This window comes from Triticum dicoccoides, chromosome 7A (assembly GCF_002162155.2).
Source record: "Triticum dicoccoides isolate Atlit2015 ecotype Zavitan chromosome 7A, WEW_v2.0, whole genome shotgun sequence".
Lineage (NCBI taxonomy): Eukaryota > Viridiplantae > Streptophyta > Magnoliopsida > Poales > Poaceae > Triticum > Triticum dicoccoides.
The window spans coordinates 659,405,587-659,418,582 of record NC_041392.1 but is presented as its reverse complement, the minus strand read 5'-3'; the positions used below and the strand labels follow the sequence as shown (position 1 = coordinate 659,418,582).

Genomic DNA, 12,996 nt, shown 5'->3' with positions numbered 1-12,996 from the left:
TGTAGACACGCTTCTTGAGACGATAAATACAACGTCACAAATCTTATTTTTGAGGTATATCCTATTTATTAGTTTTGACATGTGTAAATAGGCAGAGACGATTTTTGAGACGTTTTATAGGATAAAAAGAGTTTAACAAATAAATAATAAAACCATGTAAAGAATGTGCAGAAATTGGAAATTACCTGGCCTGGCCCATTTGTGCAGTAAAGGAGCCCACGAACCGAACTCCATCTCCTTGACTCCTCCTTATCCGCCGCCACGTCCTGAGCTGCCCATCTATGGCGCCGCCGGGCTGGTTCCTCATCCAGTCCTGTGCCTCCTAGTCCCCCCTCCCCCCAATCTCGACCACCTCCAGCGAGAAACTCCAGCTCGTGCCTCACACTACTGGTCCTGCCAGTGCGTCGCCGCCCGCCGCCGGTGAACGCCCTCCGCAAGGACTGCCACCTCCCCCTCTGCTCTGGCGCTCCTCGGCCATCCCCGGCACTCTGCCTAGTCACCAGGGACGTGGTGCTCCTCGCCTGCTCCAGCCAGCCCCCCGCGCCGGCTCTGGCGCTCTGCTCCGACCTCTCCCGGTGGTGCTCGCCTGCTCCGCCGGACTCTGCCACCCAGGACTTCCCGTGAACAAATAGCAAGCTAGCTGGGAGACAGGTAATTTCCTAAGAAAGCTCTGCCTGCCCCCTTTTGTTCTGCTGATCAGTGTATGATGAAAATTAAATTGAATTTGGACTGAAAAACTGTGTACGAACGTATATGCAAGGGACTGTGTATATGTATAATGTATTGTTGATTTGGATGGGAACACATTTTAATATCAATTCCATTTGATCTTGTAGAAATAGAAGGGGAAGATATATTTCATTGGTGCCCTCAATGGAAGTGTGTACGCCCGGTGTTTCAGTTGGTCTGAATCATCTCCAGAAATTCGAACAACCATAGATTGGACCACCGCCTTTGATTTCAAACAACCCGCATTCAATCTCAATCGAGAAAGTAACTCTGTTGTATCCCATACTGTTTTTTGAAGTTTTTGGCATCTTTTTATCAATTTTTTGTTGTATGATTAAGAATTTTGTGATCATTGGCCTTTTTTTTACCTTCTGTTGTACCTTGATTTTTGTATATGGTGCTTATTTGAGATGCTCACAAGATCATCAATAACATGATGATATAAATCAGGGGAGTTAACATAGTTGTTTATTAAAGCGCCCTATAATATGGTTTTTATGCTTAGTTCGGATACTTAGATAGTCCAACAATCTTAGTAGTTGCAGAAGGAAATAAGTCCCTATAGCGATTAGAAAGAAAACGTTTTTCTAGATAATTGAAGGCCTTGCATAGATAATATCAATCATGTGTTCTGTTTTATATTTTTGTTTGTTCATGTGGTGTGTGTTTCCTTTCGATGTAGCCAGAGTTGGGATTAGGGGCAAAAAGATGGCAGCATATGTGCAACAGTATTGAACTGAGTGGCGCGTTTGCATACTAGTTAAACCTACCAATGCCACATTTATTTTGAAGTCTTTTACTGCAAGGTTAATGAAATATGTTTGGATCCAATCATTCAATTAAAATATCTATGTATTCCATGCTTTTCTTACCAAGAGATCTAAATCAGCTTTCATCTCTTAAATAACACATGTAAAATTATGCACCGACATATGTTTTTTTTTGTTTCATTAATTAGGCATATCAAAGGGCGATGGATCGAGGTTGGATGAGTCAACCAAGAGCTAGTGCTGCTTACAAAGATGGTGTCGAGCAATTTCTGACTTTTGCATTCCGTGATGTTCCGGCCGGTGATAGAATTCTTTGTCCTTGTGTAAATTGCCGAAATAAAGCTATGCAGAGTTATGATGGAGTGAAGAGTCACTTGAGATGTGATGGTATTCTTCAAGGTTACACTAAGTGGGTTTGCCATGGAGAGGATTACAGTGAACCATCATTTGCATTTGCTCATGTATTAGATAACAGTGGCAATCTTTCTATTCCTGGCATCCCAAGGAATGTTGTTGGAGAAAGCAGCCATGGAAGGTTGGATGACATGCCAGGACTCTTAAGTGCCGTCTTTGCTATGGCTAACAGTTGTGAATCTTTATCAAGCACATCTGATGGTGAATTAGATGGCCTTGAATTTGAGAATATGGAACCAAATTCAGTTGAGGATGAGAATGCAGATGCTCAAACAAGTAAGAAACCTGATACATATGCAAGCTTCTTGGAGGATGCAAACACAGAGTTATACCCTGGATGTAATGCATTTTCTAAGTTGTCATTTCTCATCACCTTGTATCACATGAAATGCTTACATGGATGGACACAAGAATCATTTACAACGCTACTTGGTGTTTTGTCTGATGCATTTCCAGAGGCACAAATACCAAAGAAGTACTATGAGGTACAAAAAATCATTCGTGGCTTAGGGCTTGACTATGAGAAAATCCATGCATGCCCCAACGACTGTATGCTTTTCCGAGGTGAACGAGCTGATCAAGACTCTTGCCATGTGTGTGGCAGCTCGCGTTGGGTTACAGATGACAAGAAAGACTCCCAAGCTGAATCTGTATCTAAGCAATCTAAGCAAAAGAAGAAACCAGCCAAGGTGTTGCGTTACTTTCCTTTGATACCGAGGATTCAAAGGCTCTTTGCAACAACAAAAACATCTGATGACATGCGTTGGCACGACGAGGGTCGTACCAAAGATGGAAAGATACGGCATCCGGCTGATGCCGAGTGTTGGAAAGATCTTGATGCTAGATACCCCGATTTTGCTGCTGATCCTCGTAATCTGCGCCTTGGCATTGGAAGTGATGGAGTTAACCCTTTCCGGAGTATGAGTTCAAAACATAGTACCTGGCCAGTGATGCTTATCCCGTACAACCTACCGCCTTGGATTTGCATGAAAGAAACATCTCTAATTTTATCAATGATCATTCCTGGACCAGCTTCCCCTGGGAATGACATTGATATATATTTGCAGCCACTGATTGATGAGCTCTTACAATTATGGGATGGTGTAGACACATTTGACGCTTCCTCGCAGGAGACATTTCCTCTCAAGGCTGCACTATTATGGACTTTAAATGATTTTCCGGCATTAGCTTACCTGTACGGTTGGAGCACAAGTGGTAAATATGGGTGTCCATCATGTGGTCCTTCTACAAGATCATTTCGCCTAAATAAGAGTATGAAACTTTGTTATATGGGCCACCGTCGCTGGTTACCACAGGGTCACATATTTCGAAACCGAAGGAGGCAAGAGTTTGATGGCACTAAAGAGACTGAACTGGCACCGACAACTATGAGTGGTACTTCAGCTTTGAAAATGTTGCAAGGCAGAGTGTTTGTGTTAGGCAAAAAAGCCAATGTAGCCAAGAAAGCAAAGGGCGGAAAGAAGAAAAAAAACAGTGAAAAAGAAACTGAAAATTATCAAGAACCGAAGCGTAAAAGGAAGGCAGGCAACAAGAAGTCAATTAAGAACCAAGGTAAGTCTGAGAAGAAGCCAGAGGATTGGTTCAAAAAAAATCAATATTTTTCAACTTGCCATATTGGGAACTTAACAAGTTAAGGCACAATCTCGATGTAATGCACATAGAAAAGAATGTGTTTGATAATTTAATTGGAACGTTGTTGAATATTGATTCTAAAACAAAGGATGGCCTAAATGCACGGCTTGACTTGGCAGAAATTGGTGAAAATGGAATTCGACATGATCTTCATCCTATTGAAGATAATAATGGAAAAACAGTATTGCCTGATGCACCATTTACTATGTCTAGAAAACAGCAAGAAGTACTTTGTTCAGTGATGCATAATATTAGGACTTCCGATGGATATGCATCAAATTTTTCTAGGCATGTCAACATGAAAGATTGTACAATCTCAGGTCTCAAAAGCCATGATTGTCATGTTATTCTGGAAGATATTCTTCCTCTAGCACTTCGATCCTGTTACCCGCACAAAGAGGTCATGACAGTAGTTATCGGGCTGTCTAATTTCTTCAAGAAGCTATGCTCGAAAGTGTTAGATGTCTCTGAGCTTGACAAACTTCAAGAGAGTATTGTGATGACATTTTGCAATATGGAGAGAATTTTTCTTCCATCATTCTTTACTATCATGGTGCATTTAATGGTGCACTTGGTTGAAGAAGTTAAACTTGGTGGTCCAGTGCACTATCGATGGATGTACCCTCTGGAGAGGTATGGCGCTTAACATTGATTTTATTTAATCTTCAATAGTGTTGAGAAGTAACATCCTGCTTAATTAAATTTAGATCATTTGTCCGGCTGAAAGCACTTGTGCGCAATAGAGCATTTCCTGAAGGTTCAATTGCTGAAGGGTATCTTGCCCAAGAATGCTTGACCTTTTGTTCAAGATTTCTAGAAGGAACTACACGTTTTACAAGACCATCAAGAAACCCTGCTCCGCCAGAAAAGATAAAAGATTTGTACATGTTCAATAGTGCTGGTGAACCAATTGGAAAGGCTATCCCGGTTGGGCAGTTTAATAGCCGTCTTCTAATTCAAGCACATCGATATGTCTTACGACATTGTGATGAACTTGCAGATTTCCGCAAGTATGTATAATATCTTTAATCTTTTTGTTTAGAGTTTGCCGAAAAGTTCTAATATATATAATCTAATTGTTACAGAGAATTTGTGGCCGAAGAGAATAGCAAACGATGTGAGTCAGCTAAATTGACAGAAGCTGATAGCACTAAGTTAATTAATGGACACTTTGCTGACTGGTTGGAACAAAAGGTACCTTTTACCATATTCATGTACTGTGAATTATATAGGCACCTGAATTTAACTAATTGCACATCCAGGTTTTACAAAGTGATGGGCCAAATATAACAGAAAAGGTAAGAGCTTTGGCTGCAAAGCCAAAGAGATATGGGGTGCGCTACAGTGGCTATGTCATCAACGGCTTCAGGTTTCACACGATGAGTCATGACTCAGGGCATGTCACACAAAATAGTGGTGTAGTGAACATTGCAGAAAATGGTGTTCGATATTATGGCAGATTAACTGACATATTTGAATTGTCCTATAATGATTACAAGGTGGTGTTCTTTAATTGTGATTGGTATGATGTCTACCACAAAGTTGGCATTCAAACCGATGAGTTTGGGTTCATTCTTGTGAACAAGTCTCGGAAAATACACACAGGAGATCAGTTAGAGGATGATCCTTTTGTATTTTCTTCCCAGGTGCAGCAGGTTTTCTATGTTCAAGATCCAAAAGCTGAACTATGGAATGTAGTAGTGGAAGTCAGGCCTCGTGACCTTTTTGACATGGGTGATGAAGAATCATCAGATGAAACAGATTAGAGCATTGTGCTTTTGGTTGTTTGGAGGCGGCCCACAGGAAATTCAGCATTCAGAAGCCTGAAGTACTGGTGGAAGCTCTTTGATGCTGTGGTTCTTTGCATGCAGCTGCAATTTTAGTTATGGTTTTAGTAGTAGTTTAGGAGCACCATGTCAGAATGCTTTATTATAGTTTATGGTTGTTGTCTTTTTTTGGTACTAATTCAGGGCACAACCCAAGTATACTTGTGTTTTAATTGTGCAAGACACTAGACATGGATACATTATTTTTTATGCTTTGCATGTGGTTTGTGAAGATGGTATGATAGCTGCATTTATGTCTCACTTCAAATCAGTCCCAGATGCTCGAGTCTTGAGGCATGATTGTTTGTGATGTTGGTAGCTGAACTTATCTTGTATTCTTGAGTATGGTTCATGCTGCCATGGTCCTTGTCTTGCTGGTAAATATGGCTTAGTCCATGTATAGCATGCCTACAATGTCTTATGTGTTCAGCGTTAAGTTTTCTTCTGTTCATTTTTGTCGTGTTTGCACCATTGTCCATATTGCTTCTTGGCTGTTGTTCATAGCATCACGACTTAACGTATCGGCAAAAGGAAAATCAATGGTGATCGGCATGCACATAACCAAAGATATGTTCTTTGTTGATGATCCAGCTGCCAAAAAATGAACCAAAAAAAGTGTCCAGAATTTGATGAGATTTTGACACAAGAATAACCATATGATTACTAGTATTCTGTGAAATTTTCATCAAATTTGGAGTCCGTGTGCGTTGAGGGCGACGAGGCGATCAAAGACACCTTCTTGATTCCCATTTCAGCTAGCTCTACGAGTCGCCTTGCTCCACCTCCTTGGCAATATGGTCGAAACCCTCCTCCCATTGCACACAACCTTCAAGGCGGAACCCTAAATCGCCCACAACCTTCTGGAGCGAGTGATTTGGATGCAATTCGCCATCCAGCAGGGTACCCCATCGGTCCTCAGACCAGTCCAGTTATTCGTTTTCCCACAAAACGGTCACAAACCAGGCGGCGACCAAGAAGCCTACTCCAGCCGTTGTGCCGCATTGAAGCCGACTTCCCATGGATTCTCGTCCCTTCGCCTGGTCTGGCCGTGCCTATTTAAGTGCGGTTCAGCACCGTTCACACCGCACTGCATAACAGATGTTGAGTACGTCCGCCAGATGGAGCTCATGATAGAGGAGTCGCTATGGGGTCATGATCCGACGTGACCTTTGCCACCACCAACACATGTGAAGGAGGAGCGCCCTCGCCACCGCGCTATCGAGCGCGTGAACCAAGAGCCGGCATCACCGCCTCTCTATCACGTGAAGGCGGAGCTGGAGTCATGCACGCAACTACGGTGTCCAAATCGAACGACGTGTGAAGGGCGAGTTGTTGTCGCCGCCATAGAATGCTACATTCGATCCACAAAGCCGCTACGACCTCATCAGCCAGACGACATCGCCACTACACCACGATTGGTGCGACAAGGTTGTCAAGGAGGTGTTGTATGTGGTAGCAAAGTTCTGCAGCCGCCTCCTCCACTACATCGATCGTCGTGGCGACCACGACTCGTTGTCGCTGCGGGCCATTCTGTCAGCCGAGGAGAGAGCGGCCAGAGCAGCGGGAGCGGCACAACGTGGCGCGTCGCTCCGCGTTCGCCAAGTCCGGTGAGGCACCACCTTAGTTCTGCGTGGAGCCCGGCCTCGCGAAGGCCTCGGTCCATGACCTTCACTCACCATTATGGAGGCGAAAGCGGAGCGGCTCCTCTGTGAGCACCAGATGGCGGCCGGACATGACTGGCCCTCCCCTGCCCTTGCATCCCTCGAAGGGCTACTCCAACGACGACGATGACATGCATGGCGACGGAGGTGCGACAGGTAGGGCGGCCACATGTATGCACAAGAATCGCATTGCACAATACGATACAATGGAATTCTATTTTTTAGCAAAAAAATCATTTCACAATATATGCAAAAAATAATAAATAGATCAAGTGACCACTGGCTCTTTTCTGTTTGGTTCTTTATATAACATAAATAAATATGCCTTTTCCAAACTAAGTTTCCCATATTTTATTGGGAGCTAATTATTTTAGCATTTGGCGCTCATATTTTCCATCTACCGCCAAGAAATAGCGCGCCAGGGCTCTTATTATTGAGAAAAAAAAGATCCCCGTGATATACTCTGCCACGCCGCCCTCTCCCCACTTCTCGCCCACGCCGCCATCTCTCCACTTCTCCTCTTCTTCCACCTCCTAATCCATCTCAATCCATCTGATGGGATCCCTCCAATCCGTCCGCTGATGTGCATCGCCTCAATCTCATGAACGGGGATTGATTGGCTTGGTGGACGGACTGACGGAGACTCAGCGGGCGGGCGGGCGATTGGAGGCCGTGGAGGTCGGGGACAGAGACTGGCCGGCGTGTGTGTTGGGGCCAACGGCGGCGATTGGGCGGGAAGGTCGGAGGAATCGGCTGCTGCAACGAGCAATTTCGTCTCCAACCTACAGGTTGATTAAGCAGAGCAAGCACGAGTACAGCCATCCTGCCCAGGGTAGCTGCGCCCCAGGTTCGTATTGGTCCTCACCATTGTGTTGTGCTCTCTCAGGTCTTGGTGCAGAAATTACTGAGATTCATTGATCTTTAGTTTGATTTCTTGTGGCTTAATCGGTGTGAAGGTTTGATGCCCGGTTGTGCAACCTGCAGGAGCTCTGCTCCATGGTAGGAGCAGAGTAATTAGTAACACCCATTGAGCCACACCACGCATAGATACTAGTAGCACAAATATCAAAAAACTATGTTGGCAGAACCATTTGGGAAGAGTCCCATCCTATTTGTTTTTTTGTAAACTGTTTCGGTGAGCACTTCTTTTTGTAGTTCTATAGTCTGTACTAGTGAAACCACATAACTGCTGATTGTTCTTTTAGATTGTTCATGTCCTGCTTTGTTCCTTCTTGACGGTGGACAAGTTAGAGGGCTTTCCGCTAATTTCGTTTAAGTGGATCGTGAGAAATCCCACCTTTGATCAGTGTCGTTCATTATAGATGTGATGGACCACGTGAGCATTTTCAGATTTTCACTGAAAACCTATTTTCACTTGATACTTCCCTTGATATTTGATTTGCTGCTTGCATGTTTTTTGCCAAAAAAATTGTATTAGCAAACCTTGAAAATGGGACAGGAGTAAGTCATTGTTGGATTCATAAGATGTGAGAGGAAGTACTAGCTACTTTATGACTGATCATTTCAAACATGTGAATCTCTGTAGACTATGGCATTTTCTCTCTGTACATGTCATGCCGCACTGAACTTTTGGTTGAGGTCTGTAGTTTCTATTAATTTGGCAGATTAACGATGGCGAGGATACCAAGACGACTTCGGGACTTGAACCTTACAATGCATGATGCAGAACATGTGCAGCTTGCTGAAGAAAATCTGCAAGATCCTCTAGAGATTGATAATATAGTACCAGGAAGATCTCATGAATCCACTAGCCAAATCAAGATAATTTGTAAGTTTCCATGACTAAACTTCTTCAGTCTGAGGTTTTTATTATACTGGTTTTAGACGTGCTTGGGTATTCATGCTTGCAGGGCCAAATGGAGAGACGCGGCAGATTGTAGGGGAATTTAGGCTGAAGAATTTATCCCAGGTAACTGGAGGAAAGATAATTGTGGAGACTAACGAAAAAGGTGTTCCAAATGAAAGGTCTGGTTCCATTCTTAGTAGCTATCTTAGCGACGTTGCAGAGAACTCCACATTTGCACCACTGAACATTCCAAGATGGGACAATGAATTATTTGTCCAGAGAAAGAACAACATGATCAAGGATGTAGAGGTAATTTTTGAGAAACATCATCACATATTTTTTGACGTATCATCACATACATCTTTATTGTCATTTCACATGCAAACAATTATATTTACTTTGTTGAAGGAGAAATTTGTCTATCCATCTGAGACAAAGCAGCTTACACGAGACTGGGTCCTAATGACTGTTTCCAAAAGATGGAGAGCCTACAAATCTCGCTTGAAGAAAAAACATTTCAAACGCAAAGAGAAGTCTCTCCAGGAAATTATTAGTAATGTTCCAGTAGGTGTTAATAAGCATCAATGGGAGACTCTAGTTGGAATGTGGTGTCAGGATTCACACATGGTTATTATCTCATCCTCTCATGCTCAAACTAGACTCCAAAATTAGTTCGCTAACATTACGTGTCTGCATCTAATTTGTTTGCAGAAGTTATGCGAGAAAAACACAGAGTGTGCAAAGCAACAAAAGAATCCACACACAACCGGGAGAAAAAGCCATGCCAGGCTACAAAAAGAGATGGTGACAACTATCCTTTTTATAGTTTTTATTATATGACGAATCAATTCTCTTCAAAAATAACTATTAGTGGACCTAACGTACTTTGATGGATAGGAAATCAAAAGGAAAGCACCGATCCACAAGATTGACCTTTGGGATGAAGCTCATAAGAAAAAAGATGGCAATTACACAAGCGACAATGTGAAGACAATAATGGTACATTCTACGTATTATGCCTACAGTTCAACATACAATCTATCCCATATTATAATAATAAATTAATAATTAGTCCTATTCAATAGGATGCAGCTAATGAGGAGTTAAAAAAAAGGAAAATGGATCACAATGGTAGCCTTTCCACTGACGATTACAGTGAGGCCTTTAAAGGTGCACTTGCTGAAAAGGCAAAACTTCGAGGTTACTATGATGAAAAGTATTGGAGCGGAGTAAATGTTTCTCAAGGAATAACTTTTGTTGGGAAGTCTGATCAAGACAATCTTCAGTTTGAAGTACGCATGGTCAAAGATAATGTAGAAGATGTCAAAGATGATGTAAAGGATGTCAAAGGTGATGTAAAGGACGTCAAAGGTGATGTAGGGGATGTTAGAGGTCAGCTGGCTATGATTGCTGCATTCCTTGCCAAAAAGTTTCCTGGAGAGAGTTTGAGAAATGAAGTGGATTCTCCAACAGAAAATTATCAAGTTAGCATATGAAACCCAGTTATATATGTGCAAAGATGAAATTAATGAATACTGATGTGCTATTACTATAATTTTATTTCAGGACACTCTACCTAAAAGAGATAACCATCTCCAGTGTGAATCTTATAATGTCCTCAAACAATCAAATAATGATGTGCAGGAGCCACGAACTACAATGCAGGTAATGTAATGGGCTTTTCATGTACTATTTAATGCAGGTCCATTCTAATGTCTTACAACTATTGCTTTAATAGGAGCCGCAACAAACCAAATCAAAAGAGGGTTGTGGCAGTGCACCTTTACCACATGAACATGTGATCACTAAGGTGTGTCAACTAACCTGCACTAAGTTATCAATTATCTCCTGCTAGTAATTTTGGTATTGGTTGAACCCTTATACTAGTTAAATATTGGAAAGCTATCTTACCATCAAGTTAAAACTTTGTGAAATATTAACCTTTTGGTTAGAAACTATAACCTGATTGGGTTCGTATATACCGTCCTAGTAATCTTAACCAATGTGCAAGGACTTATCCAGTTTTTATCAATGATGACGATGACACCTTTTCCTATTAAATTGCAGAATGCCCATGCTGAAAATAATCTTGCCGTGCAGCAAGGTGGTCCTGAACCAAGTTTACGACTTCACCAAGTTACTAAGCAGGTAAACAAGTGCTACATATCTAAATGACAATGATTGTGTGAAAGGTTGTCTAATTTTGTATTTAAGTGCAAGGTAAATGACATTATTATGAAACACCAAACCCATTTTGACAAGTTCGTTTCAAATACTGTTGTGACACTACTAGCAGATCATAAGTCAGATTCAACCAAGTATTAAAAAGTTGTATTGCCAACATTAACATGATTTGGCCTGATGGAACCAAAAGTTAGTCGCACGCACATGTCATTGTTGCTCCAAGAAATCTCCTATTCAAATGAACTAATTAATCACTCTTGAACTGATACATGAGTACTAATAGAACACCAATCTTGCATACATGTTCTTTTTGGTGCTAACCCTGCATAGATTTTGAGGAACACCCGGCCCTTGAATATTAGGTGAATTCTGTTTTCAGTGTATAAATTTACATGACGTCAACTTCATTTGTTTGCATACTGCATTCGTGCTTAGTTTTCACAATAAATAATTTTGTAGTAAGACCTGAATCTAATTTGATAGCAAAATGTGCAGACTGAAAGTACGTGTAGAATAAGGCTCCTTGGTGGATGTATTGGAACTCTTCAAAACTATCATTCTTGATTGTAGTTGATCATGTGTCTCCCTTCACGCGTATTCCTATTTAATTGCAGAATGCTCATGCTCAAAATAGCAATGCAACCAAGCCATGTGGTCATCACCAAGTCACTAAGCAGGTACGTATGGGCTACATATCCAAATGAGAATGATTGTATAATAGATAGTTGGTCTAGTTATTTGTGAAATTGTTCTTATTTGTTTAAAATGAATTCTTCTCAGGTTCATCAATAACAAATGTTTCATTTCTTGAAAAATAGGATAAAGTTGAAGTCGTGTTGTATTCAATGAACTCGAGAAACAAAGACAAACTCGTGGCCAAAGGAACTTTAGCCAGTAAAGAGAAAACATATGTGGTTGGAGGAAGCATGCTTGGTGTGGAATACGTTGCAGTTCTTGTTCGCGGTTGTACATATCTAGGAGATGAGAAACTAGTTAGACCATATGAAAAATTCCAAACAGTAAGGGATGCTATGGGTTCTGTTATTGCTTGGCCTCGCTCACATGTAAGTATGTTTTCATTCAAGCATCATGTATGCTCCAATCTGCACATGTGTGATATGTTATTTATCGAGAATATTTCTGCTTTTTAGGTAAAAATAGTTAGGCCAACTCCTCCAGCACAACCAGAAAGCATTGGTATGCTACATTTCTTATAATTTCATCAAAGAATCTCTTATCCTGTAGTTCTTTATAAACATGTGTTCATGTAAATGGTGTTCATTCTCTTTTTCAGGGCGGTGAGGATTTGAAAAGTGAGTGCATTAAAGGAGCTAGGAGTGGCTGGGTAGTTGAGGATTTGAAAAGGGAGTGCACTGGAGGAGTCAAGAGCAGTTTGATTAATCTATCTTTGAATGAACAAATATTCTGGATTATGTATAGATTTTAGCTTCATAGAGAAAAATAGTTCCAGTCTATAGGATCTTTTCTTATTTATTTTCATCATTGCATGTTTCATATGAATGTTTGATATTATTCAGCTGTGAACTCCATGTACTTTTAGCTTCATAGAGAAAAAAACTTCCAGTCTAATTAATGCATTGGATGTTGTTATTGAGGTTGCCAATGTTTGCAAATGCAATCGATGAAGTGGAATGATGCCTTCGTATCACAATATTATTTGACCAATTTGCATGTGCAACCATGACACTAAAAATAATTGCATTTGAAACGATGAAACAAAATTGAAATTAATCAAATAATATTTAAAGTAAAATATTCCATTTGTATAAATGTTCTTATGGACATTTAGAGACGAGTATAAGAGGCGAATGAAACGTGTCTATGAGTAGAGACGTAATATGAGCATGCCTAACCTAACGTCTCTACATGTAGATACGATTTTTGAGCATGCCTAACCTAACGTCTCTACATGTAGATACGATTTTTGAGCA

The 12,996-nt window shown here is 41.2% G+C and overlaps 4 protein-coding genes across 6 annotated transcripts; all 4 read left to right on the top strand.

The window, feature by feature from the left end:
• The first annotated feature begins 474 nt into the window (after positions 1–474).
• LOC119333818 lies at positions 475–2,538 on the top strand. The gene is made up of 3 exons (XM_037606579.1): positions 475–651; positions 1,688–2,398; positions 2,518–2,538. The coding sequence occupies exons 2-3, from the start codon at positions 1,703–1,705 to the stop codon at positions 2,536–2,538; spliced, it is 717 nt and encodes a 238-aa protein (XP_037462476.1). The 5' UTR covers positions 475–651; positions 1,688–1,702.
• On the top strand, positions 2,474–4,478 carry LOC119332069. 2 transcript variants are annotated; one of them, XM_037605247.1, is made up of 2 exons: positions 2,474–3,485; positions 4,274–4,478. In XM_037605247.1, the coding sequence occupies exons 1-2, from the start codon at positions 2,672–2,674 to the stop codon at positions 4,288–4,290; spliced, it is 831 nt and encodes a 276-aa protein (XP_037461144.1). In that variant the 5' UTR covers positions 2,474–2,671; the 3' UTR covers positions 4,291–4,478. The 2 variants fall into 2 exon arrangements, 1 of the variants encoding a protein (XP_037461144.1); XR_005160796.1 differs by lacking the exon at positions 2,474–3,485 and adding an exon at positions 4,112–4,199.
• On the top strand, positions 4,479–5,532 carry LOC119332070. The gene is made up of 3 exons (XM_037605248.1): positions 4,479–4,576; positions 4,652–4,760; positions 4,829–5,532. Exon 3 carries the CDS (start codon positions 4,946–4,948, stop codon positions 5,330–5,332), a length of 387 nt encoding a protein of 128 aa, XP_037461145.1. The 5' UTR covers positions 4,479–4,576; positions 4,652–4,760; positions 4,829–4,945; the 3' UTR covers positions 5,333–5,532.
• Positions 5,533–9,396: 3,864 nt separating this feature from the next.
• Positions 9,397–12,593, top strand: LOC119333021. Of its 2 annotated transcripts, XM_037606065.1 has the most exons (11): positions 9,397–9,487; positions 9,572–9,664; positions 9,758–9,859; positions 9,946–10,344; positions 10,427–10,525; positions 10,599–10,670; positions 10,928–11,008; positions 11,659–11,721; positions 11,863–12,108; positions 12,196–12,241; positions 12,339–12,593. In XM_037606065.1, exons 1-11 carry the CDS (start codon positions 9,464–9,466, stop codon positions 12,344–12,346), a joined length of 1,233 nt encoding a protein of 410 aa, XP_037461962.1. In that variant the 5' UTR covers positions 9,397–9,463; the 3' UTR covers positions 12,347–12,593. The 2 variants fall into 2 exon arrangements, with proteins under 2 accessions (XP_037461962.1, XP_037461963.1); XM_037606066.1 differs by lacking the exon at positions 11,659–11,721.
• The last annotated feature ends 403 nt before the right edge of the window (positions 12,594–12,996 follow it).